The sequence below is a fragment of the Oncorhynchus mykiss genome, chromosome 19 (assembly GCF_013265735.2).
Source record: "Oncorhynchus mykiss isolate Arlee chromosome 19, USDA_OmykA_1.1, whole genome shotgun sequence".
NCBI classification, from domain to species: domain Eukaryota; kingdom Metazoa; phylum Chordata; class Actinopteri; order Salmoniformes; family Salmonidae; genus Oncorhynchus; species Oncorhynchus mykiss.
The window spans coordinates 54,953,142-54,973,331 of record NC_048583.1 but is presented as its reverse complement, the minus strand read 5'-3'; the positions used below and the strand labels follow the sequence as shown (position 1 = coordinate 54,973,331).

General features: G+C 40.8%; 1 protein-coding gene and 1 pseudogene across 1 annotated transcript; both read right to left on the bottom strand.

The window, feature by feature from the left end:
* Positions 1–3,475: 3,475 nt before the first annotated feature.
* LOC110498128 (glycoprotein hormones alpha chain 1) lies at positions 3,476–5,024 on the bottom strand. Its single transcript, XM_021574729.2, has 4 exons — positions 4,875–5,024; positions 4,633–4,745; positions 4,209–4,396; positions 3,476–4,006 (listed from the first exon to the last, which is right to left on the bottom strand). Exons 2-4 carry the CDS (start codon positions 4,724–4,726, stop codon positions 3,932–3,934), a joined length of 357 nt encoding a protein of 118 aa, XP_021430404.1. The 5' UTR covers positions 4,727–4,745; positions 4,875–5,024; the 3' UTR covers positions 3,476–3,931.
* Positions 4,793–8,497, bottom strand: LOC110498386 (annotated as a pseudogene).
* Positions 8,498–20,190: the final 11,693 nt, after the last annotated feature.

Here is a 20,190-nt window from a genome sequence, read left to right as displayed (position 1 = left end):
AGCAAAACAGTTCATTCAGCCACATTTACTAAAAAAAACATAGCTGAGATGGCTGACTTGCTTAAACAAATGTGGTTTCTACTGACAATTGAGATGTACAAACTATGGCATGAGGCAGGCCTGGGCAAAGGCCTGCCCGGGGCAATATGCGACCTGCGACTTGATTCAATGTGGCCTGTGGAATTATGCTCAGATCACATAAAGAATTTGAGATTGAAAAGTTTTGAAAAAATGTATTTGTTATTCAAATTAAAAGCCAAATGAATACTCGCCTTTATGCAATGATTTAACTCCCACCGCCTGGGGGACATTTATTTTGAAGGCACGTATAACTAACAACTGCACGAGGACAGATAGTGACTGACAGGCTGACAGTCACAGTTTTAAATAGTAGCTAGCTCGAAATTGCGCCAAAAAATGTTTTTCAAAGATTTTAAAGAAAAGGAAAGTAGACAATGAATGTAGGGTGTTCCTCCAGCAAGAGTGGACATCGAACTATTTATGTATTAAGGTATCAGGGAAAGCTGTGTACTTAGTGTGCAAAGAGAGCATCGCTGTCTTGAAAGACTACAATTTGTCCAGCCATTTCCAGACGAAGCATGCAGAGAAATATAGGAATAAGTCTTCTGAGCAGAGGGCAAATGCATCGAAAGAGTTGCTTTCTCAGTTGCAAAAGCAGCAAGGACATTTCACAAAACTGCATTCAGCAAACAACGGAATTGTGAGAGCTAGCTATGTACTGTCCCACAACATTTCTAAACATAGCAAGCCATTTGACTCTGCAGCAATACTTTGCCCCGACAAGAAAGAGCTGTTTGAAAATGTTTCCCTGTCAAGACGAACAGTGACACGGCATGTTGGAGACATCGCAGAGAATATGGAACAGCAATTGAGAGACAAGGTAAAGGATGTTACCTATTTCTCCTTGGCCCTGGATGAGAGCAGGGATGCCCACGAAACGGCACAGTTGTTGATATTCTGTCGAGACATAACCCCAGACTTTGAAATTACAGAGGAGCTTCAGTGCAGTCAATGAAGAGCACAACCACAGTGAAATATTTATTGGCTGTCATTGTAAATAATAATTTGTTCTTAACTGACTTGCCTAGTTAAATAAAAAAAGTCAGAACAGTAGGTGAAATTAAGAGGTGAAAATAGACCCAATTATCAGGGTGAGACACATAATATTACTTTCTTAGCTACAGTATGCATATTACGTCATTTATGCAGCAGCATTGTTGTGAACAGGAAGGTGGCGTGGCGGTCCTTCGTGGGCAAATTTTGTTATCAAAGTCTGTCATTCCAGTCTGTCTGGATTTATGGTGCTTTCAAGACAACTGGAAACTCAGGGGGAAAAATGGTTGGATCATGATGACGTGAGTAATCTTCAGGTCGTAGCTCAAGAAAGAGGCCCGAGTTCCCGATTTACAATTCCGAGTTGGATGGAAGTTCAAAACCTATTTTCCCAGTCGTAGCTCGTTTTTCCTAAGTTTCCAGATGTCTTGAACTCACTAAAGTCAGATTTTGCAGTTCCGAATTAACAGTTGTTTTGAGCACAGTGTAACGGATGTGAAACGGCTAGCTTAGTTAGCGTGGGCGCTAAATAGCGTTTCAATCAGTGACGTCACTTGCTCTGAGACCTTGAAGTAGTAGTTCCCCTTGCTCTGCAAGGGCCGCGGCTTTTGTGGAGCGATGGGTAACGATGCTTCGAGGGTGACTGTTGATGTGTGCAGAAGGTCCCTATAGTTCGCGCCCGGGTATGGGCGAGGGGACGGTTTAAAATGATACTGTTACAACAGCACAAATCACGCTTCAGTGACAGCATGGCCAATGTTTAAAACAGATCCTTAATCTCAGATTTGGGACCTCACAGCCACTCCACTGAATAGCAGGCTTTGCAATGCTTGCAGTTAGCCACTGATTCCTTCCAAACCACTCTTTATTGAATTTGAGATTTCCAACTTGTGTAATATTTATGTCCAATTGTTGATGAGCATACGTTTTATCTATAATTTCTCTTTATTATTTATCTTCATATGACAAGGATTAAAAGGAATTTGCCAGTAGATTGTCGCCTTGATTCATGATGATGACTGCTAGCCAAGATTTTGAACGCTACTGAATATATAATGTGATTTGAAGTAATTTTATTTGTGGCCAATGAACTGATATATTGCACTTATTCATGTCAAAATAACATGCCAAACAGGCAAGTTTCAGCACCATGAACTGTCCTTTTCTGATGTATTTTGCTGTGGCTCCTGCTTCAAGATTGACCACCACCAGTGGCAGACTGTCATTCAGGGACGGTGGGCCAGAGCCCCCCCCCCATTTTTAAAAATGTTTTTTTTTTATTTACATTTTGTAATAACAATTGCTAAAAATGTGGGGCTCACAACACCTGCCCCACCGTCCCTGAATGACAGTCTGCCACTGGTGGTGGTCAATCTTGAAGCAGGAGCCGCAATAAAATCAATCAGAAATGGGCAGTTCATGGTGCTGGAACTTGTCAAATTCCATTCGGCATTATTCATTCAACCATCTCCATTTTAATTCGTTTTTACTAACAACAAGAGGTCTTTGTGTTGGAACCATTGGAGCCATTCTCTTCCTATTTAAGAAACAAGAGGTAGGCCTACCTGTTTGACAGACAAAATTAGGCTATAGGCTGTTAAAATCATAGATTTGGCGGTCAATTCCTCCACCCACCATGCACTCTTTAAATAGCCTACCTCTGTGTCAAGGCTGTTAAATTAAAACTCAAATTGAGAGATGGTATGCCATTGGCCTACAGTTTATTAAAGAAAATGGCAGAAAACACAGACTTACCCCTTGTTAGCTTAAGATTTTGAAGAAAATTAAGCAGATCTGATTATATAAAGGGACCTATAACAGTGCTTTGATCCACTATGCTTTATGCTAGAAACAAGGATATATCATTGTTTAGTTTCTTTGACACTCAGAAGCTGAGCTATAACCTTTCATAGCTGAGGAGACAAAAAATTGACTTTGCTTGCGAAGTAATCTAATTCTGTCACTATCAATTGATTAAGCTATTCACTTTCTGTACAATAGAAGGTGTTTAAACCCAGACAGCTTTTAGGGAAACACTTGTGACCTTCTCTTGTTGGGGTAATCCACGGAAGAAGAATAGACAGCAGTTAAAGTCAAATTCTGTTATTTTTTTCAACCACTAATTTTGTCTTTTGACCAATCACATCAGATCTTTTCACATCATATCTTTTTCAGGGCTGATCTGATTGGTCAAAAAACAAATTAATAATACAAAATAATATCAGAATTGGGCTGCCTGTGTAACAGCCTTTTAAGCCTACCTGAGGCAGCTGTGTGAAGATAAAATCCTGAGTTTTGATCCATAGGCTATTGAGTGTGGTGTGGCTTGGGAGAGAAACTATTTTTTTTTTTACTTCAAGGCATCCGTTGCTCAAAAAAAGAAGTAGAGGACACAACGTGGTAAAATACTGAAAAACATTTTAATCAGTATTCAATTCATATAGTAAAGTCTACATTTGATCAACACAGTAGGCTACAGGAATACAACTTCATAATTGTGACAGTAATATATTAAGAGCACTATAAATATTATCAGCAGACTATCACCTTTTGTGGATGACATTGGCTGGGTTTATGCAGGCAGCCCAATTCTGATATTTTTTTCACTAATTGGTCTTTTGATTAATCAGATCAACTCTGGAAAAAATAGCTGATGTGAAAAGAGTTGAGGTGTTTGTTCAAAATACCAAATACTGAAAAAAATAACAGAAGTGGGTTGCTTGTTTAAATGCAGCCAATGATCTCTTAATATGTGATTTCTCTTAAAACACTTCAGGAATAAGTTGTGCAAAATGCCTAGTATCTGTTGCCAAGCTTTTACTTCTGCGATAAGGATATTTCTGGCCTCACAGGCAGTTTATGACTTATGGTGATAACAGGTGTTGCACCAACACTCTGTGTGGTTCGTCAGCTTGATGTTGTCCACCACCACCTGAGAGAGGAGGAGAAGGAGAAGAAGAATCAAGAGAAAGAGAGATGGTTTGAAAAACCACATTCTGGTTCATTCTAGTTGTTGTTAAATGTTACATTTACACGTTATGTGCATGACACTAGGAATGTCTTCATGTCAGATGATCAAACTGAGGATATCAATCCCAACTCTTACACTTAATTAGATAAATATATTGTCTTACCCTTTCACCTTCTTTTGCAACGCAGCATGTGGCTTCAGAGGTGATGTTCTTTGGGACCAACATGGCTTTCTTAGACTGCAGTGGGGTTGGATAAGCTCTGGAAAAGCAGCAGCCTGTACACTGGTAGACAGGGGCGCCTGGGTTAGAGAATACTTTGTTCTCCTTCAGTTTGCATTCCTCACAGCCCACTGAAGATAGTGAAGACATAAATTAATTGAAAATCGAATGAACAATCTGATCTGTAAACTTTATTCACCTTGTACTGCAAATGTGTGTCTCTCATCCTTGTAAACACACACTGGCAATAAGGAGGTTATGTACCGATTTATATTCTCTAATGACAACAGTAGGCCATCTCCAAGAATAACTCACTGGTCATTTGGACAAAAACAGTACTTTCACGGTAATGTAACGTAAAGTTTACCGTTTGGCATGTCACTGTTTGGATAAGAGTCTGCCATGTACAGAAGTATGGACAGGATGAGGGATACTCCAATTGATTTCAACAAGCACATCATAGTGGCGGGTGGCAATAATCTGACAAGAAAAATTAACAAATCATTCAAAACCAACATATTAACATATCAGAAGTTGATAGCTGATAAACACAAAAAGACTGTAAAATATACATTGGAGAAACAACATACTGAATGGAAAAAGCATTACCTGTTGTGTGTTTCTCTTGGTGGAAGCCTGTTCAGTGCTCAGTGAAGAGCATACTGCTCCCATCGTGAACTTTTATACTGCTGTCCCTCTGCCCATGTGCTCAACCGGGATTAGGTAAACCCCTCCAACTTTATCAGTGATCTCTTTGTGCAAGTCATTGGCCACTTAGCCACATGCCTCATAATCCTTGAAATGAAAAAAGGAACTGCACTGCAGTCGAAAGACAAAACAAACTTCCATCCTGACTATGGATGGGAGCTTCTAATCCCTTAAACAGATGGGATGTTACTAGGTAACTGTTGTTATGCAACTGGGGGCGAGGCGGGATCATTGGTTCATTAGTTTACCTTATGTTCATGGTCTTTTGCTTTGTAAATCATTACAAAGGCCTAGTGGTTAGAGCGTTGGACTAGTAACGGGAAGGTTGCAAGTTCAAATCCCCGAGCTGACAAGGTACAAATCTGTCATTCTGCCCCTGAACAGGCAGTTAACCCACTGTTCCTAGGCCGTCATTGAAAATAAGAATTTGTTCTTAACTGACTTGTCTAGTTAAATAAAGGTAAAAATTAAAAAACATCTAAGGTAATTTTTAATACTTTGAATATTTGATTCATCTTTCGATGCTGGATTATAACCCCAAAAATGAGTAAATATGTACACACAAAAGTGAAAGATTTCTCATGAAATAAACAGGGTTTCTAAAATAAACCATGAGGGCTAGACCCTGGCCCTGATCTAGAATCCTCTGCGGCAGTGCTAACGTGTGCAAGCAATAAATACTGTATGTGAAATAATGTTACCCTCACAGAGAGCCAAATCCTCAATTGACTCAAATTATGGAAATTAGCCTATCAGAAGCTTCTAAAGCCATGACATCATTTTCTGGAATTTTCCAAGCTGTTGAAAGTCAGTCAACTTAGTGTATGTAAACTTCTGACCCACTGGAATTGTGATACAGTGAATTATAAGTGAAATAATGTGTCTGTAAACAATTGTTGGAAAAATTACTTGTGTCATGCACAAAGTAGATATACTAACCGACTGGCCGAAACTATAGTTTGTTAACAAGAAATTTGTGGAGTGGTTGAAAAACGAGTTTTAATGCCTCCAACCTAAGTGTATGTAAACTTCCGACTTCAACTGTAATTACAATAAGTAATGACAATTCATGAATGCTTGAAGAATAATCAGGAATATATCCATCTATCTACCTCTGAAAGTTGGAAATGTAAAGGATGTATATCAAAGGGAAAATAATTGTGGACATTTAAATGAATTAGATTTACCCATTGATTCTTGGAAGACTATAACTTATACATGCTTCATGAGCTTAGCTCAACTGTCATACCCCCTCAGAACCCAAAATATAAGCTTGTTGTACTCCATTGTTATACTCCATGTAATTGTAAACAAACACTTTATGGCCTAAAAACATAGAGAAAACTATAATGTTGATCATGTATCTATTGCATCTATTGTTGTTTATGAATTTGAGTGGTTACATTTCTCCAGCACCATCTTTTAGCTGTACCGAAACAGTGGTGGGGTGGGCTTTGTTATTGTTTAAATTGCAGATTGCCCCTTTAAGTTGCGGAAGTATCTCTTCATCTCTCCGTTTACCTGTGTTTTTAAGTCTCCCGGCCTTGGTTGCGTTGGACACTAGGCAGATGTAACTCAATAAGCATGGAGGATGGCACATGAAATCTCTGAGCATTAAAGGCTCTTCTTAGCTCAGCAACAATGTCATGAGTCATAACTTTACTCCACTCAGTAATTGTATTATTGGATTCAAAATGTTCATTCTATAAGCTACTGTAAAGCATTAAGACTAATTGCTTTTAGTATTGTATTACTTTTGTTTTTATTAACATATCGTCAAATAAATGCACTGTATTTACTTATTGTAAATTATCTGTTTAGAACTCTTCTGGATAAAGGAGCAATACAATTGTTTCAGTTAGAATGAAACCAGCTTTTATTCCAAAAGAAAATGTATTCTTCATGTATAAAAACATATGGCTTCTTTAATATATTGTTTACAGCCAATCAACAATCAGCCCAGGGGGCCTCCCAGGTGGCGCAGTGGTCTAGGGCACTGCATCGCAGCGCTAGCTGTGCCACCAGAGACTGGGTTCGCGCCCAGGCTCTGTCGCAGCCGGCCGCGACTGGGAGGTCCGTGGGGCAACGCACAATTGGCCTAGCGTCGTCCGGGTTAGGGAGGGTTTGGCCGGTAGGGATATCCTTGCCTCATCGCGCACCAGCGACTCCTGTGGCGGGCCGGGCGCAGTGCACGCTAGCCAAGGTCGCCAGGTGCACAGTGTTTCCTCCGACACATGCGGCTGGCTTCCGGGTTGGATGTGCGCTGTGTTAAGAAGCAGTGCGGCTTGGTTGGGTTGTGTTTCGGTGGGCGCATGACTTTCGACCTTCGTCTCTCCCGAGCCCGTACGGGAGTTGTAGCGATGAGACAAGATAGTAACAAGATAGTAACTACTAATAATTGGAAACTACAAAATTGGGGAGAAAAAGGGGGTAAAAAAAACAATCAGCCCAGACATATCCAAGAAAGCAGTCATATTTGCATATTTGTTTCCTAAAGGCCTGCTTGAAGTCCTCATTGAAGCTGGTGTAGAGCAGGGTGAGTGAGTTATGAGTGAGTTAACGTATCCCAGCCACGTGAGAAAGTCTGACACCTGTGCTGAGGCATGAAACACCCGGAGGCCCACCAGTAACTCCTTAACAAAGAAAGGCAGCCAGCATACGATAAAAGCCCCCAGGATGAGGCCCAGTGTGCTGGCAGCCTTCCTCTCTCTGGATGCACAGATCTGGGTCCTCTCATCACAGGTCCCCCCCGGTCATATTTGAGTATATTTAGCTCTGTGTTTAGCGTGGGGTCCGAGGCAGACTGCTCAGACGCACAGAGAGACGTTGGTGCGAAGTGTCACTGACTGAAACTGCTACTGAGGCAGTTGTGGCTGCTGGCTCTCCTCTTACACTGGGCTCCCGAGGAGCTCCGTATGTGGTACAAGGTCCGGGCTGCGATGAAGATCTGGTAGTAGAGGATGAAGATGATGGCCATTGGGATGTAGAAGGCCCCGAAGGTGGAATAGATGGTGTAGCCGATGTGGTCATGCTTGATGAGACACTTGATGTAATTGCCGAAGTTGTCATCCCCGCTGTGCCTCCATAACAGAGGCGGCACTGAAATGAGGACAGAGATGGTCCACGTGATGGTAACCATGATGGCGACGTGGCGCGGGGTTCTCTTGCAGGCGTACTCCAGGGCATTGGTGGCAGTTGGTGGCCCCGTGGCGGTCCAGTGCGATGGCACACAGATGCAGGATGGAGCAGGTGCAGCAGGTCATGTCCACGCTCAGCCATTCCTCACAGACGACACATCCCAGCAGCCACTTCTTTGTGGCGATGTAGAGGACGCTAAGGGGCATCACCAAGATGGCCACCAGGAAGTCAGTGACAGCCAGAGAGCAGATCAGGTAGTTTGCGGGCAGGTGGAGTTTTTTTGTGTTAATGATCGTCAATATGACTGCACTGTTCATTAAGGCAGTGATCAGGGTCACAATGCTGAGAAAGATCACTACCAACACCATATCAGTCTTTGGTTCCATTTTGAAGGAGCCTTCTGGTCCTGACATGCAGTTTATTTAAACTCTTAGGCTCCAGAACTATCTACCATACTCCTCGTTCTCCATTACTATGTCTTTGTCCCTAATCCAGATCCTTTTCTCTCTCTTACTACCATGCTTTCCCTACCATACTTTCCCTGCCTTCCCTTATATTTGGAGCCACTGCGAAGGGGGGAAAAAAACATAATTTTTGGATGATTATTTTTGTGTGACAAAACATTGATTAGAGAATATTATAGCATGATACAGGTTATTTGTATTCAAATTGACACATTTTCTCGATGAGTAGATCACTTCTCCACACGGTGGCAGAAATGATCAGGGAATCAGTGATTCACGGTCATATTGGAGGCTGTTATGCTCAGCATAGTATTCTAACTGTGTCATTGCAGCCCCATGACATCAACGTCAAGTCAATACTCAGCATGAAGCTCTAAATGTAATCCTTTCGCCCCTAAATTCAATTTAGGAGCATAGGGAACACTCAAGACTTTATTACTGCCTACTAGGGAGTAGCTGGATGTTTTGCATACGGAGGCAAATTGGTTTTTCATGAAGGCCATATTAAAAAGGACCAATTTCAGTCAGTGACACTTCCAAACAGCTGTTGGTACAAAAAAAAATATGAAAAGAAAATTACATTTACAAACATATCTAGAGTCTGGCTTATTTAAATGGCTGCAAATCACATTACTTATGCAAATGGTATTATGGCTTTGTCATGCTTGAACAACGGACATACAATGTATGTGGGATGAAATACAAAAAGCATTATTTTCATTACTTCCATGGGCATCCCTGCTCAAACCACAACACGGGGATGGGTCTGTCACAGTTTTTAATTGGAAAGGCAATTATAAGCATTTCTAAATGTAAATATCTTGAATGTAAATTCCTAGCCTGATGTGTGTGCATCCATTGAGAGAAGGAAGCCTAATATGAACAGAATTAAAATAGTTTCAAATTAAGTATTTATATCTGACACTTGCAATCAGTGGTTCTTCAAATAATTTAATGTTGTCTTTCTATAACTTTGTCATTTCAACTAGTGGCTCTTCAAGTTTAGCCACCCAGCTGACTAGAAATAGCCTACCTGTGCTGTTATCACACCCTGTGGCTTAAACTTTCGCTTTGTCAAGGTAGTGGCTGAGCTGAGTTATACACCAAAATTGTTTGTTTGGAAATCAATCAAAAACCTGTCTGTGGGATAACAATAATGGTAATACTGTGCCACATACTCTGTGGAGCATTGTGTCCATAAGTGACTGGCTTGTGACTCAGCCATTCCTGTGCTAAAGGGATCAGTCATACAAGGCCATCACCCTTCATCCTGTTGTCCGTTATTCCATTGCTCACTCACTCCCATTGATAAATATGAAATCTTTGTGCTGGGTGTTATTTGACCTTTACTCAACTATTTTTCATTTGCACATATTGAACATACAGTTGTTTTGACTTGTTATAGTCTTAAAGTTTACGTTTGGGGCATGCACCCCAAGTTTTTCAAATATAGACTCTGCAACACCTGCAGCACCTGTACCTGGTGTCCTGATATCTCTCATTAAACTCAAGAAGCTAATTTTGTAGAGGTTATTAGTTACAATTTTCCTCTTGCAATGCCATAATGCATTCAAAGATTAGATGAAGAAGCAAAACAAATGTATTAAAATGGAAGCTGGTCCCTAATAATGACCAACATGTTATTTGATAATATGATAGCCTATCATAGCCTCGGTATGATAAAATGAAACTATCCTTAAAAAAAACACATCAAAAATAGGTTATAGCCTATGGTATGCTACCAAAAATAATGAAAGGGCAACCAACATATATCAGGCTATAAATGTGGGCACATACCTTCTGAATGGTTCAATCATCGTTTATCCATCACAACACATTTAGTCTCATCCTTTGAAAGTATCCAAATAAATGTTTTTTTTGTGATGGAACTCTCAAATGTGTCTGAAGTCAGCAATATCGTCTTAAGGACAGGTCAGATGGACCTCCATCATTTCAGAGGAATGCACGAGTGCGCACGGCGCGGGAGTTTGGCACTGTCCAATTGCTGCCCAATAAGGGAGGCAATTTATCGATTGGAGTGACAGTAGGCTTTCTCTCTCCTGGAGAATTAAAGGTGACATTCCTCCATGGCGTGGGAGGTTAGCAACACGGGCACGTTTGCGAATTGGGGACAGACGGAACTTTCCCGCCATGCCATACAAGTATATGCATAATACAGTAACCTATGTGTTCCTATGCGCAGTGCACGCACATGCATGGAATTACTATAAATGACCATACAAAGACTCCCCACAGGCTAATTCGGATGAAAACACACATTGGCTATTTCCCAGCAGTAGTAAAGAGATTCAACCTCTTCAGTCAATAGTGTGCAACTGCATCCTATGGTTTAAATGAATATGGCGACCACTAATGAGATATAAATTGTCGCTGGATGAGTAGCCTACTTGTGTGGGATTCTTTGCAATGTGGGTTTTCTGAGGATATTTGATGAATAGAGTTTCTCCATTTCTTCTAAAATAAGTTCAAATGTAAAAATAAAAAAATTGTGCACCACACCTTGTTATTGGATTTTTCAAAATTTCACCAATAAAAAATGTCTAAACAGAGTTGACATTTTTAAGACAAATTGCACGGACGAAATTATTGGCACCCCAGAGCTAGTACTTGGTTGCACAGCCTTTAGCCAAGAGAACTGCAGACAAACATCCACCAATGAGCTTGCTGCATCTTTCTACTGACAATTTGACCCACTTTTCAGCCACAAACTGCTCTTCAATATTTGAGGGGTTCCCTACCCCAAATGCTTTTTTCAGATCTCGCCATAGGTTATGGATGTGATTCAGACCTAGACTCTTCGACGGCCACTCCAGAACAGTCCAGCATCTCTTCTTAACCTGTTAAACTCTGAGTGGTTGTTTTATGCCCTGTACAGAGCCCAGTGGGTTTAGGGGGTACCGCCACCCAAAAAAGTCATCATAAAATATAAAGTGACATACACTTCATGACCAAATGTATGTGGACACCTACTTGTCGAACATCTCATTCTAAAATCATGGGTATTAATATGGAGTTGATCCCCCCTTTGCTGCTATAACAGCGTCCACTAGATGTTGGAACATTGGTGGGCGGACCTGCTTCCATTCAGCCACGAGCATTAGTGAGGTCTGGCACTGATGTTGGGCGATTAGGCCTGGCTTGCAGTCTGCGTTCTTGACTGGCTCTGTGCAGGCCAGTCAAGTTCTTCCACACCGATCTTGACAAACCATTTCTGTATGGACCTCGCTTTGTGCACGGTAGCATTGCCATGTTAAAACAGGAAAGGGCCTTCACTAAAACGGTTGCCACAAAGTTGGAAGCAAAGAATTGTCTAGAATGTTGTTGCTCGATTTTATACACCTGTCAGCTACGGGTGTGGCTGAAATAGGCGAATCCACTCATTTGAAGGGGTGTCCACATACTTTTGTATATATAGTGTATCTATCTTTATCACTCCAGTATTCCTGAACATTGTAAATACGGTACTGAAACTGACTGACCCTGTATATAGTATGCTTACTTACTTTATCGTGTTCTTCTTATTTTTATATCTTGTGTGTTTTTGTTCTGCCTTGTTATCTTTAGTATTACATTGTTATTGAAAACAATGTTTTAACATTCTGTCATTGTTGGGGTTAGAGCTTGCAAGAAAGGCATTTCATTGTACTTGTGCATGTGACATTGAAACTCGAAACATGATTAGCACAAACAGCCCAGGGGGCAAGTGAGATTAGTGATTCATCACTCGTAACATGATAGGGTGCCATTTTTGTCTTGCATGCCCAATCATTCCTCTACATGTAGTTACTTTCCCTTGCCAGATGAATGCCAGTTTACTTCCACGGACAGGACCAGAGTTGTGGTTTTTATGAACACTGAGAGATTTGTGTGTGGTCAGGTCACAGAGAATGCAATAGTTAACATGTTGATATGGTCGAAAATAAATACATTTTTGTGTTTAATAGATAAGCACTGGGTCTGAAACCCTTTACTTTGTTTTCGATCAGATGCTCTAGGATGATAAATAATTACATCCATCCCCTTACATGATGCAATCTATTGAACATATTTTTTTCTTGTCTCATTGGTGGTCAGGAGGATACAGTAGTTAAATGTGGGGCCTTTTTGAACATTGTCCATTTTGATTGGACCATTAAGTGTCTGTCGCATTAATCAATCTTATTTATGGATCATTCCACGAAATGAGTGCCTTTAGTGTCCCTTTGATATTGTTTGTAGAAATTGTGCACAAATATTGAATTTTAAAAGCATGTTATATTAAATTAAGTTCCCTTTAATATAGACATGGAAAATTCAGTAAATCAGATTGTAATATGAATAAAGACTTCTAAAATGCCACAATTCAGCATTTTGACATTTCCTTCTGTGCATGCCATGTGTCTTCCAGGAAGATTTTAACCCACTTAACCCTAACATTTCTCCATGTTTTCACCATCATTGTAAAGTCCTAGTTATTTTGTTGCTTTGACAAAGTAATTTCTGAAGATTCTTATTTATTTAATGTTATTAGTGATTGATTTTAAGGTGATTCATTTTAAGGTTGGTGGTAGATGGATGGCCGTGTTGCCCAACAGTCCTTCGTCCTTTGAAGAGTGTCTCTGGAGGTGAATGGGAAACGTTGTAGTGTCGTCGTTGGGTGGTAGACGGGATAGTCTGTCTGTCCTTTCCTAACCCACGTTTTTAGCTGTTGTTGCTAACTCAACGGCTAGCAGGTATCACTTCTGTAGTTAATAAGAGTTCAAAGTTCATACCATTCGCAACCAAAGCTCACGCTAAGGTTAGCTTCGTTCTGTAGTTATTATCTGAACCATTCTGACATCGGATCGTCATCCTAATGTACCCGGAATGGGAGGTTACATTTTCGTCAAGGCTTTATATAGAGGAGGGAGAAGGGTGTGTTTTCATAATTTTATAACCCAGGTCTGTTCACAGGGGCGGGCCACTGATTGAGCAGAGCCCTAACCTTATGAAAACCCAAATCTCTCATTTGGAAGCTAAAATTACATTTAATCTTTTCACCAATAATTGTATATTCTAACATTTAAATTGAACAACAATTCCATGTGAATCCGATAACTATAATGTGTACACTTTCCACTGTAGAGTTTATGTCACCCTATCATTGATGAGAATGTCTCAGATGACCACCGAACTGACATCATATTCATTAAGTACCCACGCATATGTTCAACTGGTCGGATTACAAAAATATGGTTCATTTCCCCCCACTTTCTGATGTTCCCAGAATCTCTATGTTAACCAAGGGATTTTCAAATGTCACATCAGTAGGGTAGAGAGAGGAAAGGGGGGGGGGTGTGTGTTTATGACTGTCATAAACCTACCCCCAGGCCAACGTCATGACAGCACTTTGTGACATTGGCTGATGTAAATAGGGCTTCATAAATACATTTGATTAAAATTTGATTGATTGGAGTAGAATAGGTGGAATGGTATAAAATACAACAAACACATGGTTTCCATGTGCTAATCCATTTGCTCTGTTCCAGCCATTATTGTGAGCCGTCCTCCCCTCATCAGCCTCCACTGATTGTGATGCATAATTCCTAAGGTTACTTGGAAGGTCCAGTCAATGAGCATTATGGGTGTAAGGAACTCATTCTACAGATGTGTTTTACATCACTTACTTTGTGACAGCATGGTATCCCAGGGATACCGGACATTCCAAAACACAAAAACAACAACAACAAAAAAATTATACAAAACACAGTGGAATGTAAAGTTGCCAGTACCATCTGAGAGGACGACGAGCTTCTTTTGAACCTAAAATGAAGAACATCGATCCTACCGCAGCTGAGAGGCATACGGTATTATGATATAGATTTTTTACACTAGGCTACCAAAAAGGCACTCTATTTGTAGAATGACCCAGTTCTATAAACCTCTCAATGAAAATAAATAGTATCAACAAACACTAAATAGAGAACTTTCAAAGCTGTCTGCTTTCATGTCATAAACACCTACTATGAGGCTAATTGTGATGATGAACATTACAAAACCCTGTCTCTCTGCAACATCATGTTGTGGTTGCTCCTGCCCCTCCCGAAGATCTTCTCCCAAGGCCTCATTCATTGGCTTCATATGTAGGATCTTAATTTGAGATATTTTGTGACAGTAGGAAAATAATCCTGCAGCAACAGGAAGTTTGAATGATTATGTGGATTATAATTAACGAACATTTTTGTAGGGGTTGATACATTTTTCGTTAGGGCAAATAAAGTTTGAAATTTCAAAGTGGAAATGACAAACTTTTTAGAAAAGGTTTTAAAGCTCAAATACACTACTAGTCTCCATTTCCTGCACTACAGGGAAATTCTCAAACAAAATACAAAAATAGATCCTACATCTGTAGGTCTCCAAGGCTTTGGCTGCATAGCGTGTCCATGTACTTGTCCATGCTTGATTGAGGCTGTCAGTGTAAGGGGAAAATAGCTAACCTCTCTAATTTTACATCACCTCCAGCCAGAGAGTAGAGGACTCAAATGCGAAATCTCGTACATCAAACTGTTTCAACAGCCTTTGCCTCAAATTCCATACACGTCCTTTCAGACGATAAGTAGAGTTGTGATTAATTCAATTAAGGGAAGCTTTTGTCCTCTATATCACAGCTTTCACTAAGCTCAATGATAGTGTCTACTTATGTTTCACCTCATTGGGTCTGAATGAAATTAGTAATTACAAGTATGGATTATTGGTATTTTTGCCAAAGTCATGGAGAACAAATTCTCTATATCCTATAACTGTGAAGTGGACATTAGCACGACCACGAATCTTGTATCTTAAAAAGGCTTTCATCTCCTAAACAAGGTATGCTTCAACTTTGTTGCTTGCTAATGTTGTGCTTGGAGAAGGTTACAAAGACAGCCCAACTCACAGGGACATCATCAGAGGTGTGAAAGTAATGCTAGATGAATGGATCTGGTTTGGCTTCGTTCTGTTGAATACATGGTTCCCTACATCCCAAATGTTATCCAGTAAATCTGAGTACTGGTGGAGGAGACACAGTATAGAGTTATGAAGTGGCCTATCATTCTGCCAGCACATGGAGAGCCTCTTTAGATAAAGAAGAGAATATGCTTCCCTTGCCAGGAACGGCCTGTTCCTGATGAAATCTAGTTTGAGTTGTGTTCGTACCTGTAAAGCCAGGTGCCATTTAATAGTGGATGGCAGTTGGCCATTACATCGACATCAAAGTACCAGGAGCTTTCATTCGAAGGTCACCTGGGAAGAAATTCTAAGGTCACCTGTGATTACACAAGTGCCCCCCCCCCCCCTGGGACTGGCCATTAGCAAGGGTAAACGTCTGGTCCTGACATGGAGACAACAGCACTGCCTCTGGCTCCCAGACTTCCAAAGACGTTCTTTGATCAGTGAGGTACTGCCAGTATGAAGCAGGACAGGCTCTGTCATCCCTTAATATGCCCAGCAGTAGGCAGAGTTTTTGGAGTTGCTGGAACTAAACCCTGATGTCTTCGATCGCTGTTAGAGCTCTTCTTTTAAGAGGTGTTCTTTGCATCATTGACCATGGACCAGGGTGTCACGACTTCCACCGAAGTCGGCACCTCTCCTTGTTCGGGCGGCGTTCGGGGATCAACGTCACCAGCTTTCTAGCCATCGCCGCTCCATTTCTCATATATCCATTTGTTTTGTCTTGTTCTATTACACACCTGGTTTTCATTCCATAATTACTGAATGTATTTAGTCCTCTGTTCTCCACAATGTCTTTGTGTGTAATTGTTTATTGTTATGTGCATTTTGTCAGGCGCTATACTTTTGCTATGTTCCGTGTTTTCGGCACGTTATTCTTCTTATGTGCTGTCATTTTTGGACCGGAATTAAAGTGCGCCTGTTTATTACACTCTGCTCTCCTGCATCTGACTTTGCCTCCTGTACACACCTCTGACACAGGGTTCTTTAACCTTAGATAAATCCTGCTTTGCCATGTTCCCAGTCTCACAGATCTGTAAAGTACAGTGCCTTGCGAAAGTATTCGGCCCCCTTGAACTTTGCGACCTTTTGCCACATTTCAGGCTTCAAACATAAAGATATAAAACTGTATTTTTTTGTGAAGAATCAACAACAAGTGGGACACAATCATGAAGTGGAACGACATTTATTGGATATTTCAAACTTTTTTAACAAATCAAAAACTGAAAAATTGGGCGTGCAAAATTATTCAGCCCCTTTACTTTCAGTGCAGCAAACTCTCTCCAGAAGTTCAGTGAGGATCTCTGAATGATCCAATGTTGACCTAAATGACTAATGATGATAAATACAATCCACCTGTGTGTAATCAAGTCTCCGTATAAATGCACCTACACTGTGATAGTCTCAGAGGTCCGTTAAAAGCGCAGACAGCATCATGAAGAACAAGGAACACACCAGGCAGGTCCGAGATACTGTTGTGAAGAAGTTTAAAGCCGGATTTGGATACAAAGAGATTTCCCAAGCTTTAAACATCCCAAGGAGCACTGTGCAAGTGATAATATTGAAATGGAAGGAGTATCAGACCACTGCAAATCTACCAAGACCTGGCCGTCCCTCTAAACTTTCAGCTCATACATGGAGAAGACTGATCAGAGATGCAGCCAAGAGGCCCATGATCACTCTGGATGAACTGCAGAGATCTACAGCTGAGGTGGGAGACTCTGTCCATAGGACAACAATCAGTCGTATATTGCACAAATCTGGCCTTTATGGAAGAGTGGCAAGAAGAAAGCCATTTCTTAAAGATATCCATAAAAAGTGTTGTTTAAAGTTTGCCACAAGCCACCTGGGAGACACACCAAACATGTGGAAGAAGGTGCTCTGGTCAGATGAAACCAAAATTGAACTTTTTGGCAACAATGCAAAACGTTATGTTTGGCGTAAAAGCAACACAGCTGAACACACCATCCCCACTGTCAAACATGGTGGTGGCAGCATCATGGTTTGGGCCTGCTTTTCTTCAGCAGGGACAGGGAAGATGGTTAAAATTGATGGGAAGATGGATGGAGCCAAATACAGGACCATTCTGGAAGAAAACCTGATGGAGTCTGCAAAAGACCTGAGACTGGGACGGAGATTTGTCTTCCAACAAGACAATGATCCAAAACATAAAGCAAAATCTACAATGGAATGGTTCAAAAATAAACATATCCAGGTGTTAGAATGGCCAAGTCAAAGTCCAGACCTGAATCCAATCGAGAATCTGTGGAAATAACTGTAAACTGCTGTTCACAAATGCTCTCCATCCAACCTCACTGAGCTCGAGCTGTTTTGCAAGGAGGAATGGGAAAAAATGTCAGTCTCTCGATGTGCAAAACTGATAGAGACATACCCCAAGCGAATTACAGCTGTAATCGCAGCAAAAGGTGGCGCTACAAAGTATTAACTTAAGGGGGCTGAATAATTTTGCACGCCCAATTTTTCAGTTTTTGATTTGTTAAAAAAGTTTGAAATATCCAATAAATGTCGTTCCACTTCATGATTGTGTCCCACTTGTTGTTGATTCTTCACAAAAAAAATACAGTTTTATATCTTTATGTTTGAAGCCTGAAATGTGGCAAAAGGTCGCAAAGTTCAAGGGGGCCGAATACTTTCGCAAGGCACTGTAAATACCCCCACAGAGCCTCAGAAGGCAGCAGACAGCCTGGGGTTGGTGATTCATACAACTGCCTTGTATCTGGTACAAAGCACATGCAACGGGATATGTTTAGGGGTAAACTGGGACAGAAAATTCCTTGAGGCCCCTACACAACGCATTTATTTCCTTGAGAACACCATTATACTTTTGCTCAAAAAACCAAGTTAGACAGGCCCACTAGGCTTAAAATGGACTAGCCCATCTAGCATTTGCCCGAAATGCCAGATGGCCAGTCCACCCCTGGCTATGTTGTCATTATGCCAATTCCTAGATGCACTCTCCCCATAATTGCATGTGATTATTATTTTGCTCCAGACATTTAAAAAAATTCAGCTGGTTGGTCAATTTCTATTCCAAATATAGGGAGACAAGAGGGAGACAAGAGAAGGATGAAACAAAAGTATTTAGAGAATCTGTCCACTATTACCAAACTGGTGGTAAAACCATCAGAAGAGGGGAGATCAGTGACAGAGTCAATGGACAGATGAGACCAGGGATGCTGAGGCTCAGGAGGACAAGTGGCAGGGGTGGATTCCCTCTCCAGGGCCTGGCGAATGTCCATATCTACATCCCAGAGCACGGGGGCTAAGACTCGAGAGGGCGGGATTATGGGTGCACTCAAGACAGGAACCTCTCCCGAATCGTAGAGACGGGACAGGGCATCGGCTTTGATGTTGTTTTTTTTAACCTGGGTGATATGTCAGTGTGAAATCGAATCTGGTGAAGAAAAGGGCCCACCTGACTTGGCGCGGGTTCCTTCGCCTTGCTGTCCGTATATACTCCAGTTCCGATGGTCATTGAGGATGGGAAATGGGTCCTGGGTGCCCTCCAGCCAGTGTCTCCACTCTAATGCCAACTTCACTGCCAGGAGCTCCCGATCGCCAACATCATAGTTCCTCTCTGCAGGAGACAGCTTTTTGAGTAATATGCACATGGATACAATTTCTGTGGACTACCTTGACATTAAAACAGGAAAATGGTCCAATTAACACACTTATCAAGAGAATATCCCTGGTCTTCCCCTACTGCCTCTTATCTGGCGGACTCACTAAACACAAATGTTTAGTTTGTTAATTATGTCTGAGTGTTGGAGTGTGGCCCTGGTAATCTGTAAATACATTTTTTTAAAGAAATTGTGCTGTCTCGTTGGCTAAATATAAGCCATTTCAAATTATTTATACTTTTCACTTTTGATGCTTAAGTATATTTCTGCAATTACATTTATACTGAAGTATATTTAAAACCAAATACTTTTAGACTTTTACTCAACTAGTATTTTACTGGGTGACTTTCACTTTTACTTGAGTCATTTTCCATTAAGGTATATTTACCTTTACTCAAGTATGACGTTTGGGCACTTTTTCCATCACTGATCAGAGCTAACACATTCATTCAATGTAATAGAGCTGAGCTCTTTGACTTTCAGGCTACTATGTTTTTGAATGTAATGTAAAAGATTGAAGGGCACTTGAAAAGAAACCAAAAGAACTAGCTAGAGCCCTTCTTCCAAATCTTCATTTAAATGACAAATGCACAGCCTAAAACTGTAAGTTACGGAGAGTAATGATCTAGCTAGTTAATAACACAGAATATCATGATTTTTGGAGGGAAACATATTAATCAAATCTACTTATCATACAATAGTTTAAAATAGTTAATCTCTCACTTTCTCTACACAACTGACTAGGTCATAGGTACCAATGCTTTGTAATAACTAGAGTATAAAACATAACTAAAGTACAAACATATGTTTAGCTCCATTCGTGCAAGGATCCCTATTCCCGAGGGACAGTGGAAATCAGACCCTTGAATGGGAGATTGAGTAGATACGTGTGTTGTAGAGTCAGGTCACGATCAAGGTCAGCTTTTCCTGCCTACAAATTTACCACTGAGATGTGGAGACATACAGTGGCCATATGTGAATATTTAGGAAGTTCAGAAACTTCTTCCA

What these genes read in the sequence shown, in the direction of transcription:
- LOC110498128 (XM_021574729.2), bottom strand. Translation starts at nt 4,726, where the DNA reads ATGATGTGCTTGTTGAAATCAATTGGAGTATCCCTCATCCTGTCCATA. An exon ending in AAACAGTGACATGCCAAACG is followed by an intron (nt 4,397 to 4,632) that starts GTAAACTTTACG and finishes CACTATCTTCAG; the next exon opens with TGGGCTGTGAGGAATGCAAA. An exon ending in TTGCAAAAGAAGGTGAAAGG is followed by an intron (nt 4,007 to 4,208) that starts GTAAGACAATAT and finishes CTCCTCTCTCAG; the next exon opens with GTGGTGGTGGACAACATCAA.